The 19,386-nt window shown below is 53.3% G+C and overlaps 1 protein-coding gene across 1 annotated transcript in view; it reads left to right on the top strand.

Moving 5' to 3' along the window:
- PREX1 (phosphatidylinositol-3,4,5-trisphosphate dependent Rac exchange factor 1) overlaps nt 1–19,386 on the top strand; it is a 178,013-nt gene that overhangs the window by 70,160 nt on the left and 88,467 nt on the right. The window contains exons 2-4 of the mRNA XM_045980873.1: nt 5,855–5,926; nt 9,823–9,945; nt 16,592–16,696. Of these exons, the coding sequence (XP_045836829.1) occupies nt 5,855–5,926; nt 9,823–9,945; nt 16,592–16,696 (300 nt within the window). The remainder of the gene's footprint in view (nt 1–5,854; nt 5,927–9,822; nt 9,946–16,591; nt 16,697–19,386) is intronic.

Raw genomic sequence — 19,386 nt, 5'->3', positions numbered from 1 at the left:
TGCCATAGCTATGGCAGACATCATTAATTGATCATGTGTTTGGGAGCCCTGGAGACAAGTGGACCCAATGAGCAGCCTCTCTGGTCCCCTCCGAGCAGCAAGCAGGAGTCAGACATTCCTGGGCTGGGCTTGGGCTCTGTTGACTTCTGGCTAGATGCCTTCTGTTAGGCTTCTCATCCTCTGGGCCTCAGTTTTTCTTACTTATAGAATGGGACCAAAATACCTACCCTGAAAGCTGGTTGTGGCGTTTGAAATGAGCTAATGAGGGTACCGTGGGAGTCTCAGCACGTGTTTATTACATGAAAGAACGAGACCACGAGTGTATGTGGTACAATCATGGCAGAGAGCCGTTTGGTGTTAACTAGTCAAGTTAAACATATCTCTAACCCTTGCCAACCCTTGCACACCTGGGTGCACATCTGGGGGGATTTGCACACTTGAACCTCAGGAGCTCTCGGTGTACATTTGGAGGATCTGGAGTGCCTGAGTCCCAAGGATGTACTACCCATCGTAGCGCTGTTTGTCGGAAGGACATTTGGAACCACCTAAACTTCTGCCTCGTGATACTTCTAAGTACTCAGCAACGAAACGAACAGCTGGAGGCCTCAGCGGGTGGGCTGTCCAGAAGCAGATCCAGAGACTGATACAAGGGGCACTAGTTTGTCTGGGAGGGAGCACCTAGGAACCATCCACAGCCAAGCGAGGGATTGAAGTGGGGGATGGAAGGTGGCCACGCAAGGTGCGTCGTCAAGCAGGTCACCACTGCGGGCCTCCGGGGAAGTGGCACGGGTCACGCACCTCAGGCTTCTCCCCTATCTGGTCTGCCCTGCACGGGGGGAGAGGGCCCTCAGGCTCCGAGATGGGGGGACCAGCGGCTGGAGGGGTGCTGGCGTGCACGCCGGGGGTGAGGACCAAGGGATGTGGGTGGGGTCCGGATAGCAGGTGCTGCCTGGTGCGCATGACAACGTGGGTGAATGTGGAAGACGTGATTGAGTGAGAAAAGCAAGTTGCCGAAAGTGTGTCATTTACAGAAACGTCGTAAACCCGCAGAACAGTGTTCTTTATCGCTTGTCCATTCACATAAGTGCAGTAAGTGGGCAAAGGGTGTGCGTGGGAATGAGGAGCCCCATATCCAGGACGTGGCGGGGGGAGGGTGCCTTGCGGGAGGGCAGGTGCACAGGTGCCTCCCCTCTTTCTGCCGTGATTCGTTCCTTCCTGGTCTGCACTGAGGTTGATACTCACACGGTGCGTGTATGAAGTACACACGGGCGAGGGTTTGGATGTGCATTGGCCTGCGGAACCACTGCTCAGATCAAGTAATAGAACATTTCCAGCACCTCCCAGAGCTCCCTCGTGCCCCTTCCCGGTCTGCATCTCTCCCAGATTTGATGAATTTCTTTCAGAAAATGGTGTAAAGCAAATTTGGGATAATGTTAAGGTTTGCCGAAGTGGAGTTTGTGGCTGTTGGTTGGATTTTTCTCTGCGCCTTTCTAAATCCTTCACCTGTCCCATCATCGTCGTCAACAAAAGTAGAGGGGGACTTGGGCAGGTGTGGGGACAGGCAGCATGGCGGCGCGGACACTGCCTGGACAGAGATGGCGGGGCCAGAGCGGAGTCTCAGGCAGCCCTGGGAATCCTGAGAATGGCCTCGTCTCTAAGGGAGGTTCCCAAGACAGAGCGGCTTTTGGCCGAGTGTTCCAGAGCTGTCAAGGCTTGGACCTCGAGTCGCCCCCAAGACTCCCTCTAACCACCCCGCCTGCACGGAGGGCATTGGCAGTGCCTGGAAAAGCCGATCGTGCCTTGGGCAGCACAAGGGCTGAGCCCAGAGCCCCTGCCTAGCCATTCTTTCCGGGTCACGAGCTGCCCATTGTGCCCATCACGCAGGCCTGTTTGCGGCTCCTCTGTGGGTGGCCCGAGCCTCTCATTGTCCCAGCACAATAGCGGTAGCTTTGCTTGCTCGAAGAAACCAGGACAGGAAGCCCCAATCTAGGCCAGCACTCCCAGCTTCCTGCTGTCCCCAGTGGTGCTGGGCCAGCGGGCCTTTGTCTCCCTCCAGTCCCAGGAGACTGGGGGCTGGCCTTCCCGGCAGCACTGCCCCTGCTGAAGCATCTTTTAAGAGCGCCTGTCCCCGGCCCCTGTGACCCTTTAAAAGGAGAGGTCAGTAGGCTTCCAGCAGGCTCCTGCTGTGTGTCGGGCACATCCCATCCCTTCCTTTCATTGTTCAGTGCTTGCTGTATACCAGGCATACGGGGTGCCTGGGGATGCAGTGGGAACAAGAGTGGCAAGCCTCCTACCCTCATGGAGCTTCCATCCCTTTATCCTATTGCGTTCTGAAAGGTAGGGAGGTATTGCTGTGATCCCCCTATTTGGGAATTACTAAACTGAGACTCAGAGAGGCTAATGCATTTTCCTGAGTTACACAGCAGGAAAGAGGAGGATCTCTGCTTAAACACAAACTGTCAGTTTCCAAACCTGGTCTTTATTGTTGGATTGGGGTAAAGGTTTCATTCCAGCCATGATCCCTTCTTATCTTGGCCTTTCCCTTAGGAACAGATGTAGATTGCCTAACCTCACTCTTTAATAGACCTTTCTTTTTTTTTTTTTTTAAAGATTTTATTTATTTATTTGACAGACAGAGATCACAAGTAGGCAGAGAGGCAGGCAGAGAGAGAGGAAGGGAAGCAGGCTCCCTGCCGAGCAGAGAGCCCGATGTGGGGCTCGATCCCAGGACCCTGGGATCATGACCTGAGCCGAAGGCAGAGACTTTAACCCACTGAGCCACCCAGGCGCCCTCTTTAATAGACTTTTAATGCAAGATGGGAAGGTGGTGTATGAAGAGAAGGAGGGCTTCCTGGAGGAGGTGCCATTTGAGTTAAGGCCTGATGGATAAGAAGGAGCTGGCCCATGGTAGAGCTGGGGAGAATATCCTGCTAGTAAGAGCAGCACGTGCAGAGGTCCTGAGGCAGAAGTGTCTCCTGGCAGTTATAAGAACTAGAATGATGGTGGGACTAAAGAGCGTTGAGGTGTGAAGTGATAAAGTGCTGGAAGGTACGGGGAGAGATTAACTAGGACAAGGTCATGGGGGCCTTATGGGCTGAGGGAGGATTTGTTTTTTTGTTTGTTTTTTTAAGACGATTTTAAGCTGTGGGTTGACAGGCTCTGATTTACATATTTAGTAAGATTTCTCTGGTTGTGTGTGGAGAAAGGACTTTGGGGGCAATGAGAGGGAACAGGGAGGAGGCGATTGCGTTGGTCTAGGCGGGAGAAGGTGGTGTTGGACTGAGGCGGGGGTGGCTATGGAGGTGAAGAGAAGAGGTTAGATTTTTTTTTTTTTAAGAAATATTTCTTTATTTGAGAGAGCTAGAGAAGGTGCACGCACATGCAGGGGAAGGGCAGAGGGAGAGGGAGACTCTTCAGGCAGACTCCTCACCCAGCATGGAGCCTGATTTGGGGCTCAATCCCATGACCCATGAGATCATGACCTGAGCGGAAACCAGCTGTTGGATGCCCAACCCACTGAGCCACCCAGGTGCCCCCAAGGTTGGATTTTTAATAGCTGTTGAAGGCGAAGCTGGTAGCATTTGCTGATGGACAGAAGTGGGGTGCCAGAGAAAGAGAGGCGTGGAGGGTGACTGGGAGAGCTGGGGGGTTTTGGCTGGAGCCCCCGGCAGGCAGCAGTGACGTCAGTCCGGCTGGGAAGAGCTTGGGTGGTTTGGATTGGGAGGGATGATCAGGAACTAGGATTTGGATGCCCTCGGCATCTGGGTGGGATGTGTGGAGTCTTCAGCGGAGAAGTCCAGGCTGGGGACTTAACCGTGGGCCGAGGCGACTGGCAGAGACTGCTCTGCCCAGCTCTGTGTCGTCGACTTTCCTCCCCGTGACCCACTACGTGAGGCCTCAGTGCACCACCCCCAAGAGACCCGAGTCCTTGGCTGGCTGGCACCCCGTGACAGCCACCGACATCCTTGGCTGACGGAAAAGGATCTGACAGCCATCTGTGGATCGTCAGCCTCCTCTTGGCCTGCCTGCCCCTGCTTTCCTCTGTCCTGGGCTGTCCTCTCCATCTCCCTGCCACTAGGAGATCTCCTCAGACAAGCATGGGCACAGAGACACACTTAATTAACCTGCATCTGGGCTCTGTGGCGGGGACCCCGTGCAGATCCGCATTGCTATAATCAGCTGTGGCAGGGAGGGCACCCGACGGGCCACTGCAGCTCCTCGTGGCCCTGTGGCTGTGACAGGACTGCGATGTCATTTTCACAGGGGATGTCCTATAGCTGATGCCAGGTCAGCCTGGGTCCAAGTCCTCGAGTGGGGACAGGCCAGGCAGAGTTTGCTGTGTGGGCCTCGGTCTCCCTCGGTACATCTCCCATCCCCCCCCCCACCCAGCCCCCACGTTCTTGTCACTAGTTTTTCCACCGCCAGCTCCATCCCTCCCACACGAGGGCCAGACCACTGTCATCTGTCATTTCTCATCAGCACGGCTGCATCCCCCCATTCTGGTGCCCCCATCATGCGCAACCCCTAAAATACAGTTCCTCACAAAAACCACCAATATTCTGCTGATATTTAAAAACTGGGAGACTTTGCGCAAAAGAAAAAAAAATCTTAATTTCTGGCTTCTGTTGAAAAAAATCCCAGAACACCTGGTGGCCCTGTGCCGGCCGCCTTCCCACCTGACCACGCTTGGAAGGGGAGACGCTGTCATCCCCCTTCGATGGGACGTGCTGGCCAGCTCCCCGCGGTCCCCGGCACCCCCCTCCCTTCTTCGTCGTCTGCCACATCACAGAGGACAGAGATGACCTCTCTTCTGAGCCCCTGAAAAAAGGCACAACAGCTGGGGTCCGTCCATACAGCAGGATCCCGGGCAGCTGGAACAGAGAATGCGGGTGCTCCCTGTGAAGGATGGGGAGGATCTCTGCGCAGGATCAAGTGGAAAGAGCAGGTGCTGCGTGGCCTGGGTTTGCAGCTGTGTTTTTGGTGTGTAAGAAAGGGGAAAAATAAGAACACGGGTGTGTAGGTGTGTATAAGTATATATTTTCCCGTTTGTTATTTTTCGCATGAAGATTCTCTGGAAGGGGACCCGGGACACGAGAGCTGTGGCTCCCTTGGGGGTTGGGGATGGACTAGCTGCCCTGGGGCCCGGGGTGCAGGAGAGAGGCTCTTCGTGTTTTTGACTCTTTATGTTTTTGACTTTTGAAGCATGTAAATATGTTACTATTTGGAAGTTAAATTTTTGAAAAAGGAATTTAAAAAAAGAAGGGAAGTGAATTTTTTTTTAAAAGATTTTATTTATTTATTTGAGACAGACAGAGAGCTTGAGAGGGGAGAAGGTCAGAGGGAGAAGCAGACTCCCCATGGAGCTGGGAGCCTGATGTGGGACTCAGTCCTGGGACTCCAGGATCATGACCTGAGCCGAAGGCAGTCACTTAACCAACTGAGCCACCCAGGCGCCCCAAAGGGAAGTGAATTATAACCGGAGAGAGTAAGGAGCACAGAGGAGTGCGTCTCCCTGAGGGCAGGGCGTTGCTGTGTGTCGTCGTCGTCGTCCCAACCCCCCCCCCCCCCCCCCCCCCCCCCCCCCCCGCACAGGGCCTGAGGTCATAGGGCCTGAGGTCGGAGATGCTCAGTAAACGTCTATTGACTGATCTATTGACTGAACGGGGTGAGGGATACTCCAGTGTGTTTAATGCAGAAGCTAGGTAGGTGTTTCCTTACTCCCTGCCCACATCCCTGGGCCGTGGTGCCTCCCGTGTCTGTTCTTGGTGGTACTGGAACTGTGGCCCTCCTTTCAGGCCATCCCCGGGGGATCAGAGGCCTGGATGCTCACCTCTCCTTGCTTCTCTTCCTCTAGGCCTTTCTGCATCGCATCCGGCAGAACGTGGCGGACTCAGTGGAGAAGGGCCTCACCGAGGAGAACGTCAAGGTGTGTACTGCTGGGCCAGCCCCTTGCAGAGGTCCTGCCGCTGTGTGCTTTGCTCCTCTAGGGGCGAGGCTCAGGGGGCAGAATGGGAGGTCCCCCTCCCTCCTGGCAGCTGGCTTTGCTCTCCCACAGCCTGCTCCCTGTGGCCCCTGGGGGCTCTGTGCTTACTGGGCATCAGGAGGACTCGGCCAGCTCGAGACTTTGTCTCCTTGCTCATCATGGCCATCCTGTCTCCCAGCCTTCTCTGTGCCAGGCCCCCTGGCGTGGAGCCAGTGGAAAATCCCTTCCCAAGCGCCCCTGGGAGCCTTGGCACCTCCAGCCGCCCTCTTGGCAGCCCCGGCCTGTGCCCCTGCACTGGGCATTGAGCGGCGAGGCAGAGCGATTGAGTAATTGGGTCCAGCCTTCGTCTTGGCTGCGGCTCTGGGGAGTTTCGGGAGGACATCAATAGACCCTCTGTGTGCATGGCAGAGGCCCCTGCCCTGCCCGGGCCTGGCTTTCCAGCCTGATCTCACTCTCCGGGAAGCTGCCTTTAGTTCTTGGGGCTCCGGGGTCCCTGGTCCAGGGGGCGAGCGGGGGCAGCGTGGGGTGGGTGTCAGAGGTCCCTGACTCGCACTGCGCACAAAGGGCTTGATCCAGCAGGACATTCCCCCCACATGTCTCGGTTAGTCTGGGCAGGAACCTTATGGCAGGGAGTCCTGAGTCCAGCGTCTTGGGGAAGAAAGCTAAGACCTTAGATGTAAAGAGAGCCGCTCAGGTCTCGCTGCCCGGCTGGTCTCTGACAGCGCAGGCATTTAAGTCTTTTACGCACACACACATTCAGCAAATATTTACCGGGGACCCGCTGTTGATGACGTGTATTTCTCACAATTTCTTTCTTTATTGCAATGTAAAGATCACTAGAATTTTTGAATTGTAACTTAAGACAGTTTTAAAAAAATTACTTTTTTTTTTTTTTTTAATGAGCTGAGACTCCCATACAGGAAAGGGTGCACCATGGGCATCAGACGTGAGGCAGTGTCAGGCACAGACATGCCTGTGGACACGACCACGGGGAGGACGGAGCATATCCCACCCCCGCGGGCTGCTCTGTGTCCCCCGTCCCCCGCCCTGCCGCCCCGTAAATACCCACTCCTCAAAGCCGAACCACTGATGAGTTTTGGCCGTTCACGAACTTTATACAAAAGTGAGCTCTTTCACATCTAGTGCCTTCGCTCACAGGTGTGCGTGTGTGACATTTGCCTGTCTTGTCACGTGTGGCTGCGACTCGGTCTCTTTAATTGCTGGGTCGTAATCCATAGTACGAATGTCCCATGATTTATGGTCCGTTCTCCTGTTGACGGATATTTGGGTTACTTCCAATTCTGGGCTTTTATGACCGTTCTTATGTATGCCTTTTGGAGGATACATGCTCTAATTTCTTTTGGGAGACAAATATTTATTCTGAAATTTTGCTGCCGTTCCTTGAAGGACGTCTGGCAGTAGGATCTATGCCGTCTGTCTTTAACAGAAGCCGATTTAACCACGTGCTCCGGAAAGGGTGAGAGAGAGCAACAGAACCGGACAGGGCAGGTGACCCCTCCCCCCTCATGCGTGTCCCCCAGGGCGAGGCAGAGGAGGAAGACACTCCCTGGCCCTCTCACAGTGCTGCCTTTGAGGAATGGTCTCACCTCTCTGCCTTCCCTGCCCACCCACAGGCCAGCTCCCTCTGCAGACCTTCTGGTGCATTCCGAAGGTTGGTGGGGTTAGTCTTCATACCTTGAGCTCTTGACTCAGATGTCACCTTCTCAGAGGGACTGTCCCTGGGCCTCTGCCCCTCCCTGGGACTCCCTTCCTGTTTTACTTTTGTCTTTAGTGCTTCTGACCTCCCAGAACATTCTATTTTAACTCTGTTTCTTGTCCGTCCACTTCCATTAGAATGTCACCTCCGTGGAGGCATGTGCTTGTCTGTTGACTGCTGGATCCCCCAGAGCCCCTCCCAGTGCCTGGCACACAGCAGGTGCTCGGTCTGTATTTGCTGAACAAGCGGGGAAGGAACCCTAGAGGGAACCAGGAACCAGTAGTAACACCAGTTACCCATGCCGTGAGCCCCAGTGGGATGGTTGGGGTCAGGGGGATCTCCTCACCGGATTCGCTGTACCGTGTTTTAGTTTTTGAACCACGTGGGTACCTTCTTCAAAATTAAATTTAAAAAAATGCACCTCTTTTTTAAAAAAAGAGGGGAAAAAAAGAAAGTATGCAGTTAAAAGGACCTTAAGTGAATAACCGAAAGTCTCCCTAGCTCTCTTTCCCAGCGGTCTCGGCAGTTATGAGCTTGACTCTTCATTCAGACAGTCTCTGCTTTCGCCAGCCTAGGGAGAGGAACGGCCTTTAAAAAAAAATTGAATTTAAATGTATTTTTAAAAAGATTTTATTTATTTGATGTGGCAGACTCCCCACTGAGCAGGGAGCCTGACCTGGGGCTCAATCCCAGGACCCTGAGATCATGACCTGAGCCAAAGGCAGATGCTTAACTGACTGAGCCACCCAGGCACCCCTGTCTGTCTGTCTTTCTTTCTTTCTTTTTTTTTCTAAATAAACACAAATGGGATCATGCTGGAATCTTGCTTGGCACCATGATCCCTCCGCCCCGACTCAATAATGTATATTGAAGACCATTCCAGGATTCCATATCTCTATCCACAGAGCTGCAGATTCTTTTTATAGGCTGCATAGCATCTCGGCGTATAGAATTTATTTGATTATAACCTGTCCAGTTTATTTAGCTATTTGATGAGTAGGAGTCCCCCTTTGGACATTTGCCTTTTTCCCCAGCTTTTTGCTTTTGCAAATAGGGCTGGAGTATGTCCTTGTCTATGCACCAAGCTCTTCACTTGGCATTATTAACACATTGGGCTGGAGAATTCTTTGCTCTGGGGGCTGCCTGTGTATTGTAGGGTGTTCAATAGCATCCCCAGCCTCTACCTAGGAAATCTGTGATTGTGGGGGACACAGTTGTCCCTGCTTGGAGACTATTGACTGACAGGCTAAATTCTACAATGTAGAATTGCTGGGTCAGATGGTACATGTATTTCAAACTTTGTAGATTCTGAGGGGGGAAGGCACTCCCGTACTGTGTGTGCAAGTTTACGCAGCATATTTCGGACATCCTTCCCAAGCCTGTTTTCTTCTGCCACATCATTTTAATAGGTGCGTGGACGTACCCTCATCGTTTTAAAAATCAGCCTTTTGATTGGATATGCTGGAGGTCTGGCCACGATGAAAACTGTTAAATGTCTTCATATAAAATTCACTGCATGCTGAGGGTGAACCTCGGTTCCGCTGCTTACTGGACTGTGCGACCTTGAGAATGTTAATTTACTCTGGGTCCCTGCTCTTCATCTATAAATGGGGAGTGACAGTTGTCTTTATGTCGTGGGCCTGCAGCGAGCCCTGGGTGCCATAAATGCCTGTGAAGTTCTTAGCCCGGGATTAGGCATGAATCCTGCAGAATAGACGTTGAGCATATTTTGGTTTAGCGTTATTATTATTTTTTTAAAAGATTTTATTTATTTATTTGACAGACAGAGATCACAAGTAGGCAAAGAGAGAGAGAGGAAGAATCAGGCTCTCCACTGAGCAGAGAGCCCAGGGATGGGGCTTGATCCCAGAACCCTGGGACCATGACCGGAGCTGAAGGCAGAGGCTTAACCCACTGAGCCACTCAGGCGCCCTAGCATTATTTTTATTAGTGGTTAACTGGCTCCAGCCTATCGGAGTGCCTGTTGCATCATTATATGCTCGCCTGCACTGGGGGTTATGGTTTTGTTTTTTGTTTTTTTTTTTTCTGTTTTTGCTTGATTTTGCCTTCCCTCTATGCCTGGATTAACACGGTCTTTGGGCCTCCCTCTCTTCCCTCACAGGTCCTGTTCTCAAACATCGAAGACATCTTGGAAGTTCATAAGGATTTCTTGGCTGCCTTGGAGTACTGTTTACATCCCGAGCCTCAGTCTCAGCATGAACTTGGGAACGTTTTCTTAAAATTCGTGAGTTCAATGGCCCAGCCCCTGTCACAGGCTGCAGCTTTGGGGAAGTGGGCTTCATCTCCAGCTTCCTCAGGAGGCCTGTCTGGGAGGTGGGGCGGTGGATGGCAGGCGGGCCCAGTCTCTGCCCCCCGGGAGCGATGGGAAGCAGTTCGGGCCCAGCAGACTAGGTCTATTCTTACTGGGCTCTCTGTCCCCTCAGTGGCATGTAGAGTGTGGCTTCCATTTCCTCAGGGCTCCCTGCTGAATGCCTGTGTCCTGGAGTTCCCCTGATCTCCTGGTCTGGCAGGGCCCTTCTGCTGCAGAGTGACCGACAGGGGTAGCCAGGACCAAGAGGGTGGCCTTGGGTCACACAGACCTGAGTGTGAGTGCCAGCCTGGCCAGCCCGTGACCCACGAGGGTGTCTTATGGTCCCACTTCATCTGCCAGTCAGAGAGGCTGAGGCTTTTCATAGGAGCCTCTGTCTTCCTGCAGGATTGCCAAGTTTCTTGGAATAGTGAGGGGATGGCTGGTGGAAGGGGGCCGTGGGCACCCTAAAACCTAACCACTAACTACCAAGTTGATCCCACACTGACACAGACATTCTCTTTGTGCTGGGCGCTGTTTGCAGTGCTTTACATATTTTCACTCACTCAAACTTCACAACAGCCTTCAACAGTGTGTAGTATTGCTGTTCTCGCTTTGGACACGGGGGAACTGAGGCCCAGAGAGGGTGAGTCCTAGTGTGACTTACACAGCCCATGAGAGCTAGAGCCCGGATTTGGAGCCATTGTAATCTGGCCCTGGGCTCATGTTGTCACCATCTTACATGAGAAGTGTCCTGAAATACATATGAAACAATGCTGTGTCCCCGGCACTGTACTTGGGCCCGAGGATGCTGCCCTTTATGAGATGGGCTTGTGTTTGCCTCCCTGAGGCTCGTGGGCTGGAGAAATGGAGGAGGCCATTTCAGATGGTGACACGGGCCGTGAAGAATACAGAGGTGACAAGGACTGAGACTCTGCTCGAGGTTGTTTGAGTTTGGGAAGTCAGGGACAGGGTTGCTAGACTGTACATTTAGTAAATATAGTACATTTACTAAATGACAGATAATTTTTTAGTGTACATATGTCTCATGCACTATTTGGGATATACTTATACTAAGAAATGATTTGTTTGTTCATCTGAAATTTTGAATTCAGCTCGGTGTCTTGTATTTTATCTGGCAACCCTGGTCAGGGCAGGCCAGGCCTCTGAAACGTGGTGAAATGGGAAGATCTTGGGGAGGGACATTCCAGAGGCTGAGAGTAGCAAGGGCAGAGGCCCCAGACTGGGAACAGGCATGTACCCGGGAGGAAGGCAGGCAGCCCAGTGTGGCCGGAGCCGAGTGAGTGACGAGGGAGGGCAGGGATGCCACGCTGCAGATCCCAGAGGGATCTTATTTTAAGAGTTGTAGGTTTTTAGCAGGGTGGTCATGTGGTCTGCATATCCCGAGCTGTGTGGATAGGCAGACGAGAAGCGGGGGAAACCCTTGTGAAAGTGAGACCTGGAGCTGAGGCTCCCCTCCACGCTGGAGCAGATGTCTGCCTGGCTAGCTCCTTCCCTTCTCTGAGTCTCAGGCCTTTTGGGTGTGAAGTGAGTGGTTTGGAGCACGTGGTCTCCGTGGAGTATGTGTCACTCTGTGGGTGACTGTGGACAGCGGCCATCACCTCTGACAATTCTTGAGCCCTCCCCTGGGGCTCACCCCACTTCCCCAGATGTCCCCATCTGGCACCTGTCCACGTCTCCTCCTTCACAGCCCAAACCCACAGCCACACGTCCCCCACCCACCACATCTGTGTGTGCATAACTGCTTGTCCGTTTCTTCTTGGCACAACAATCAAAACCCCATGTGGGGCCTCTAGGGGGAAATTGAACACTTGGGCTCTTAGCTGTCAAAAGCAGCATTTCCATATCTGCAGGGTCTCAGGCCTGACACACAGCTGGGATGGGGCTCAGTGAAAGGACGGGGGGATGGGGCTGGGCATGGTTTGAGGAGGGGGTGTTGCCATTTGCTAAATTTAACCACTCCAAGCCTCAAGCCTTTGGTCCCCTGCCCTTTTCTCAAGCTGAAGGAGAGGAGGACACTGCAGAGCGTGTCAGAGAAGGGGTGCAGGGGATGAGGAATGACAAACCTGCAGCGACCTTATCACTCCCTTACTCTCCTCTCCTGCAGCCATGGCAGACATTACTAATCAATCACAGCATTCTGCCTCTGGGCTCCCCAGGGCAGCTCCAGAATCCTTCTCACCAGTGTTCCAGCCAGTGCTATTCATCGATTGGGGTTGGCATGTGAGAATAAACAGATTTGCTTCTGCTTTCTGGCCCAACCTTTTCATCACACAGATGGAGATGGACAGGGAGACCCTGTCTCTTCGCCAGGCTTGGGTCCAATGTTTCATTTTCCTCCCCCTTTCAGAGTGTGCATTTATTAGGACTATCTTCATTGCAAGTGACAAAACTACCAATTCAAATAGGTTTAAACAAACGAAAAAGACTTTACAGTGCATACGGCACATACAAATGAAATACTCCAGTGAGTGGGCTTTAGGCATAGCTGGATCCAGGGCCGCATATGGTGTTTTCAGGACTTGGTCTATATCTTTGGGCCCTAATTTCCTCTGTGTTGGCTTCATTCTTGAGGGCTGTGTTGGTGGGGGGACTTTATGCTCCACAGGGAGGGAGAGGTGGCCCTCACTAGTTTCAGGCTGACACTCTGCCTGCTCAGCAGGGATGGTTCAAAGGGAGCTTCTCTTCACGGTAATTCTGGCGTGAGTCTTTGAGGGCTGTCCTTGCCCAGCTTGGGTCATGTGGCCATGGCTGCTGGGACAGGGAGCTCTCTGGTTGGTTTGACTTGGGTCATATGCTCACTTGTGGTGCCTGGGAGTGGAGTGGGGTCTGTGGGCTCCCGAGTGGAGGAGGTGGATCCAAGGGGAGAAATTGGTGACCATGACCGGAATAGTGGGGAATGGCTGCTTGGGTAAGACAAGAAATGGTCCCCCAAAGAGCCCAGGGCACAGTCGCTATAGAGCAGGGTCATCTGGAAGAAGCATGGGGCTGGCTGGAGACCTGTTGGGCTCCTCTCAGTTCCTCCTCGTGCTTTCTTGCTTTCATTCAGGGTGCCTGCAGTCCCCATGGGACTCCAGCAGAGACCCAGCAGATGCAAAGCCCACCCCCATGGAGTTCACAGCTCACAGGGCGGGGAGGAGGGGGTGGAGGGGTGGGAGATGGACAGTATGCAGCTGAGGAGTAAGATGTCCTGGGGGTCTGGGCCTTCTGCATTTCCTGGATTTGGCCTGGTCCTTTCCCTGGTGGCCTGTTCGCAACCTGTGAGCCCACTCGGCTCCCTTCCTCCCCACTCTGCCCATCTCTTCTTCTGCTATGAGAACCTACCCGCTCCCTGTTCTACCCTATCATAGACCTGTTCACTGTGGGATGATGAACTTGGCGACGTCCTAATAGTGGTAGTAACAACAGCCCCAATAAGAACAGCTAATATTTAGTGAGCCCTCGCTGTGTGCCATTTTCGGCCTTTGCAGCGTATTCACCCGATAACCCTCACAACCACCTTACGGTGGAGACGCCGTTGTTGTCTGTACCGTACGGACAAGAATGCAGGGGCTCTGAAACGTGACAGACACAGAGCTGGCAGCCTGGGGAGCCGGACTCTGAATGGGGCTGGAGAACTTGCACTTGGGCTTCCAAGGTTGGTGCTGATAGGGCCCCAGAGGCTCTGGTGGCTTATCCACGAATAGGACCGATATCGGGGTCTTTGGCCCCAGGAAAGGTCAGGGTCTTCTGGCTGCAGAGCAGTTTTTTTCTAGAGCTCCTTACATATGGTTGGGACCTCCTGCTGTCATCCCTTTGCCTACATTCGGAGCCCAGCCCCCGCTGTAGGGCCCTGCAGACCTTCTCTGCAGGAACAGGCTCCAGACCGGCCACTTCCTGTCACCTTCGCCATGAAAGGCCCCTTTCCCCCTTCTCTGCAGCCCACCTCACCATGGTCTGCCCCCGGAGGCCTGGCTCCATGTGTTTCTGGAAGCTTCCTGTTCACATCTTTTTATCCTTGCTTGGGTGAACCCCCGCAGTCCAGACTTGTCCTGACCAGTCTCCACTGGCCTCAGTGGTCCCCTGGGCTCACTGGAGACAGTGGAAATGGAAAGAGGTCTGCTTGGGCAGTGTGGGGGATACTGGGGTCCCCTCTTCTCCTTCCCTGTCCTCACGGATCTGCAGGCACTGGCCAGAGGAGGAGGTCGTCGGGGACGCGGCGTGTGTTTCTGTGTGTGTGCCAACATGGGTCGTTACGTCTGGAGATGTTGCTCATGGTTTTAAGATGTTGTAGAGTGTTTGGCCGCTCCTCGGAGTATGTGTCAGGGTGGCTTGTCCTGGATAGTTGTGACGTTGTTTGTTTTGGTATTTTTCTCTAACGATTCATGTTTGTTGGTTGTGTGTGTAGCCTAGATTTCCAAGGATTTTGAGATGTCCTATAGAGTCCACGTGCCCCTGGCACTGTCCTCCTCATTCTACGTGGATCTTTTACCTCACCAGCCGCTCCAGTGGCGGGGGGCTGTCATGGTGTGTTTTGCGGATGAAGGAACCAAGGCAGACAGAGGTGAAGCAGCTTGCCCAAGGCTCTCCACTGCTCGGGGAGCACGGGGCTGGGCTTCTGACCCAGGGGGCGTAGTTCTGGAGTCACTCTAAGCTTGTCCCCATTATCTCTAGCCCCCCTCTGAGCTTAGTTTGTGGATCTGTGGCTGAAGATTTGTCTGCTTTGGCCTTCCCCTCCCATCCCCATCTTTTGCTGTGACCTGGGGCTGCGTATCAGCGAGGGGGCTTTGAGGGGTCGATCCCTGGTGCTCCCGCTTCGCCAGGCGTGAGCCCTCGGGCCTGTGACTTGACCTCGGTTTTCCCCTGTGACAGTGGGGAGATAGTCATTACCTGTCAGGTCGGGTGAGGCGTGCCTGAGTGGCCCCGCATTCCAGGGGGGCAGAGTGTGGCAGGGACCAAGGGGTCAGCACACACTCCGTCGTGTTGGCCTTTGGCTGTGGCTGTGGGCCCTTCGCTGCTGAGCGCGTCTGCTCAGGTTGTGCACTCACTGCCCCAAGAGCTGGGTTGGACGGGCTGGGGCAGCTGACTGATTCTGAAACCCATCCTCCCTCCTCTTTGGTTTGCTCTTTCCTGCAGCTGCTCCATCGGCAGGACGACGGGGGCTTTGTTTAGAAGCAACATTGACTTGCTTTGCTGGGCCACCTCTTCCTTCCTTAGCTTCTTGGGGTCTCCCGTCCAACCCTCAGCCCGAGGTCGAAGCCCTTCAGCCCTTCCTGTCCAGTGGCCTTACCCAGGACTTCCTTATTTAGAGTTTGGCAGGTTGGGAGGTGGTGTTCTGTGAGTCTTTTGGAGCCGAGGATGCTCAGTGCAGAGCTTCCTGTGAGTCCCGGAAGCCCTGACTGATGGTTAGAGACCCGGTGACCCACAGGTGACCTCTAGATTGGACGGAGTCCAGCTTTGGGCTTAGGGGCATTTGGAGGTTAACAGAGCTATCCCCTTGCCTCAAGAGTGCCACTGCTCTGTGGCAGCGACCAGGGCTCGACTCCCCCCAGCGCCCCCCCCCCCCCCCAATTCCTGAGCCTTTTTTAGATTTCAGGTTCATATATACAGGGCATTGCACATAGTAGGTGTTTAAAGTCCGGCTGGTTAGCAAGTGTTCACTGAGGCCCTACTGTGTGCCAGCCACTGTGCCAGAATCAGAGACTACCTCAGTGAACAAGACAGATGGGGTCACTGCCTTCAGGGAGCTAGCTGACTGCTGTGTGGGAATAAACAGATAAATAATCTGAATCATTCCAGATTACACCTCACTGGCTGCTTTAGCTAGGGTCTCCCAGGTGTTGTTTGAGGAGGTGGAATCTGAGTTGGGGAGTAGCCAGGCTTGGGGGCGGGGGAGAATGTTCTGGGTAGAGGGTATGGCAAGTGCAAAGGCCCTGAGGTAGGAATAGGCTGGCAAATTCAAGGAATAGCTGGAAGCCCCCTGAGATGAGGTCAGAGAAAGGCAGGGTCACATTATCTGGCCCTTGAAATTCATAATCAAGTGTTGGATTTCTTTTGAAGTGCAGTGGAATACCACTGGGGGTTTTTCAGCAGAGGCGTGACACAGCCTGACTTACGGGTTAATGCAAAGGATGGACATTTATGGAGCACTTAGCATATGCCGAAGCCTTATGTTTTAACTCACTTAATCCCTCTAACAACCCCATGAATTAACGACTGTGAACAACTCCACCTTCCTGATGAGGAGCTGGAGGCACAGAAAGGCCAGGGAACTTGTCCGAGTTCATACTTAAATGCAGAGCCAGGACTGCAAGCCCAGGCCGCTGGCTCTGAGTTTGTGCACTTGACCCTGGGCCGTGCCGCTTCCTGAAAGGTTACTTAGGCTGCTGGATGCAGACTCGGGGCACGAGTGGAGGCTGTGAGGCCCACAGTGAGTGGACGGCACCCTACCTGAGGTCCCTCCTGCTCTGTGGTTGCTCAGGGTCTGGGGCTCCTCCCAGGCTGGCCCAACCATGGGCACATATCAGTGCGTCTGCTTTCCCGCCACGGGTTCTCTCCCACAGACTCTGTCCTTGTCTTGCAGAAGGACAAGTTCTGCGTGTATGAGGAATACTGCAGCAACCACGAGAAGGCCCTGCGGTTGCTTGTGGAGCTCAACAAGATCCCCACTGTGCGCGCCTTCCTTTTGGTAAGTGTACTTGTCACCCTCCCTTCTGCTCTGTCCAGGCTTGTGAATCTCTGGGCGCAAGAGAGCTTCACGCTGACCCATGTTGCCTGGGTCAGCTGGTCGTAACAGCTGGGGTAACTCCTGGATCACCAAATGTTTTCTACACAGGGCCAGATTTTTGCCTTTTTGAGTCACGCACTCTCTGTCACAGCGACTCTGTTTAGCCCCTAGATCATATGCAAAGGAGTGAGCATGACTGTGTTCCAGTAAAACCTTATTTACAAAGCAGGCAGCGGGCTGGATCCAGCCCTAGGGCCACGTTTGCCAACTCCCGATCTAAAGTATCTAAAGTAATGATCCTGATAAGAGTGGCAGCAAATGGTAGTAATGATTGTATCCTTAGGATTATTTAATTATAAGGGAATGAAAACCCAGTTAAAATTGGCTTATGCAAAAAAAAATTTTTTTTAAAGATTTTATTTATTTATTTGACAGACAGAGATCACAAGTAGGCAGAGAGGCAGGCAGAGAGAGAGGGGGAAACAGGCTCCCCGCTGAGCAGAGAGCCCGATGTGGGGCTCGATCCCAGGACCCCTAGATCATGACCCGAGCTGAAGGCAAGAGGCTTAACCCATTGAGCCACCCAGGTCCCCTCCCCCCCCAATTTTTTAAAAAAATTATTTATTTATTTATTTATTTGACAGCGAGAGAGATCACAAGTAGACAGAGAGGCAGGCAGAGAGAGAGAGAGAGAGGGAAGCAGGCTCGCTGCTGAGCAGAGAGACCGATGCGGGATTCAGTCCCAGGACCCTGAGATCATGACCTGAGCCGAAGGCAGCGGCTTAATCCACTGAGCCCCCCAGGCGCCCCCCCCCCAATTTTTTTTTAATGGGTTCCCTTTTCTGGGAGGTTTAAGACCCAAGAGGGCTTCAGGCACAGCAGAATCTAGGTGTTCAAATACGTCATTAGGAATGTGTTTCTTGGTTCTGCTTTTCTTGGCCTTAGCTCCATTTCCAGCGAGGCTTACCCACATGGTGCCAGTGAGGCCTCCAACAGCTCTGCGCTTATGCCTCTCATAGCAGAGCCACTTTGGGATAGGAAAGCTCCTCTATCTCAGTAGTTAACAGCAAAAATCCTGGGTCTGATGCTCATTGGTTCAGCTTGACTCAAGACCTTATCCCTGAACCAATTGCTGTAGGTGGAGGGTTTGGTTGTTGCTCTGATTGGCCACTGCTGGAGATGAGGGGCGGAGTCAACTCCACCCTATCACAGGCCCTAAAGGGGTGGAGCCCTAAAGGACAGTGTGTTTGCACTTGTGCAGGTAGGTTGGGAAGAGACATTGGTCAGGCCAGACGGCCAACATCCCCGACGGTCTTCTCTACAATTGCAGAGAGCTTTGCTTGTGTAGAAGGGTTCTCGTCTGTGATTTCCTTGGAGTTTTACCAGCCACTGTGTATTGTGTGTGAGTTAAGATACACATTTGTCTGCTCTGCTGATGTCCCAAATAACAGTGGTTTAAACAAGGTAGACATTTATTTCTCTGTCGTGGTAGCAGCGGGGAGGTAGACAGTCTGAGGCTGGGATGGGAGCCCTAGTGTCTGGGGCCAGTGGCCTGGGCTGGGCGCTCACCTCTGTGGTCTAAGTTGACCTCTCACGACTTCCACATTTGGGTAGTGGGGTGCAGAAAGGGGGTGGAAGGAGGGCCTGCCCTTCTCCTTTTAAGGGCACACAGGAAGCTGCCCATATCTCTTCTACTCATGTCCAGGACCTCGCCACATAGCTACACCCGGCTGCAGGGGAGGCTGGGGCATGCAGCTGGGTGCCCAGATGAAAATTCTCTTGCTGTGGAGGAATACAGTAGGGGACACCGCGTGGCCCTTGCTAGCAGGTGATTTTGAGAACTCTAAAATTTGGAGTGCTTTCCCAAAGCGAGCGTCTCATGGGTTCAAATCCTGATCTCTCACTTCTAGATCCCCAGCTCATTCCGTCAAAGACCAACACCGCTGCCCCCAAGCTCGGTCTTACTTCCCAGCAGCACACAGAGAATAAAGCACAACAAGCAGAACAGCTAACTGACACAGCACAAGGAGTGTTAGGCGCGTGCCCAGAGGGCCAGACTGCACAATGAAATTCTTACCTGCACGTCTCCTTGATGCACAGTCTCCAACAAAGAATTTCCAGAATTTGGATTCAGAATGTGTGTTTCCTTCCCTAGTGCGTTCGTGTTGCTTGGTCCATTTCTGGGGAGCACCTGAGGAAGGACAGATGGGTCTCCAGTGTCTTCATGTTCGGGACTGATGCTGTTGGCCGCTCTTACCTGCGTCCTTGCTGTTCCAGTTCTGTACTTACATTCATTAAAGAGTCAGGGCCAAAAGCAAGGATAAAGTCCTGTAACACGGGACCACACATGGCCGCGCTTCTGTGATTGACCTGCTGACTCGAGTCCTGGAGTCTGTGCTGCCCAGGCTCTAGGCTCCTGGCTCAGGGCCCCGCTTCCTAGGGGTGTCCCCTTGGGCTCCTCTGGGTCTTGAGAAGCAGGAAATGCTGGGATGGTGTGAGCAGGGGTGTGGGAAGGGAAGGGCCCCACTTCCTCTTTCCTTCCTTCCTCTCTCTCCTGCGGTCTTGCAGGTAGGCCCGGCTGCCGTCTTCCTAACAGCAGCTGAACGGGGCCGGATTGGGCAGGGGGAGGACACAGGCAGTGCCAGCCCATG

This window comes from Meles meles, chromosome 16 (genome assembly GCF_922984935.1).
Source record: "Meles meles chromosome 16, mMelMel3.1 paternal haplotype, whole genome shotgun sequence".
In the NCBI taxonomy this organism is placed as follows: domain Eukaryota; kingdom Metazoa; phylum Chordata; class Mammalia; order Carnivora; family Mustelidae; genus Meles; species Meles meles.
The sequence above is the reverse complement of the archived record's forward strand: the minus strand, read 5'-3'. Positions and strand labels throughout refer to the sequence as shown.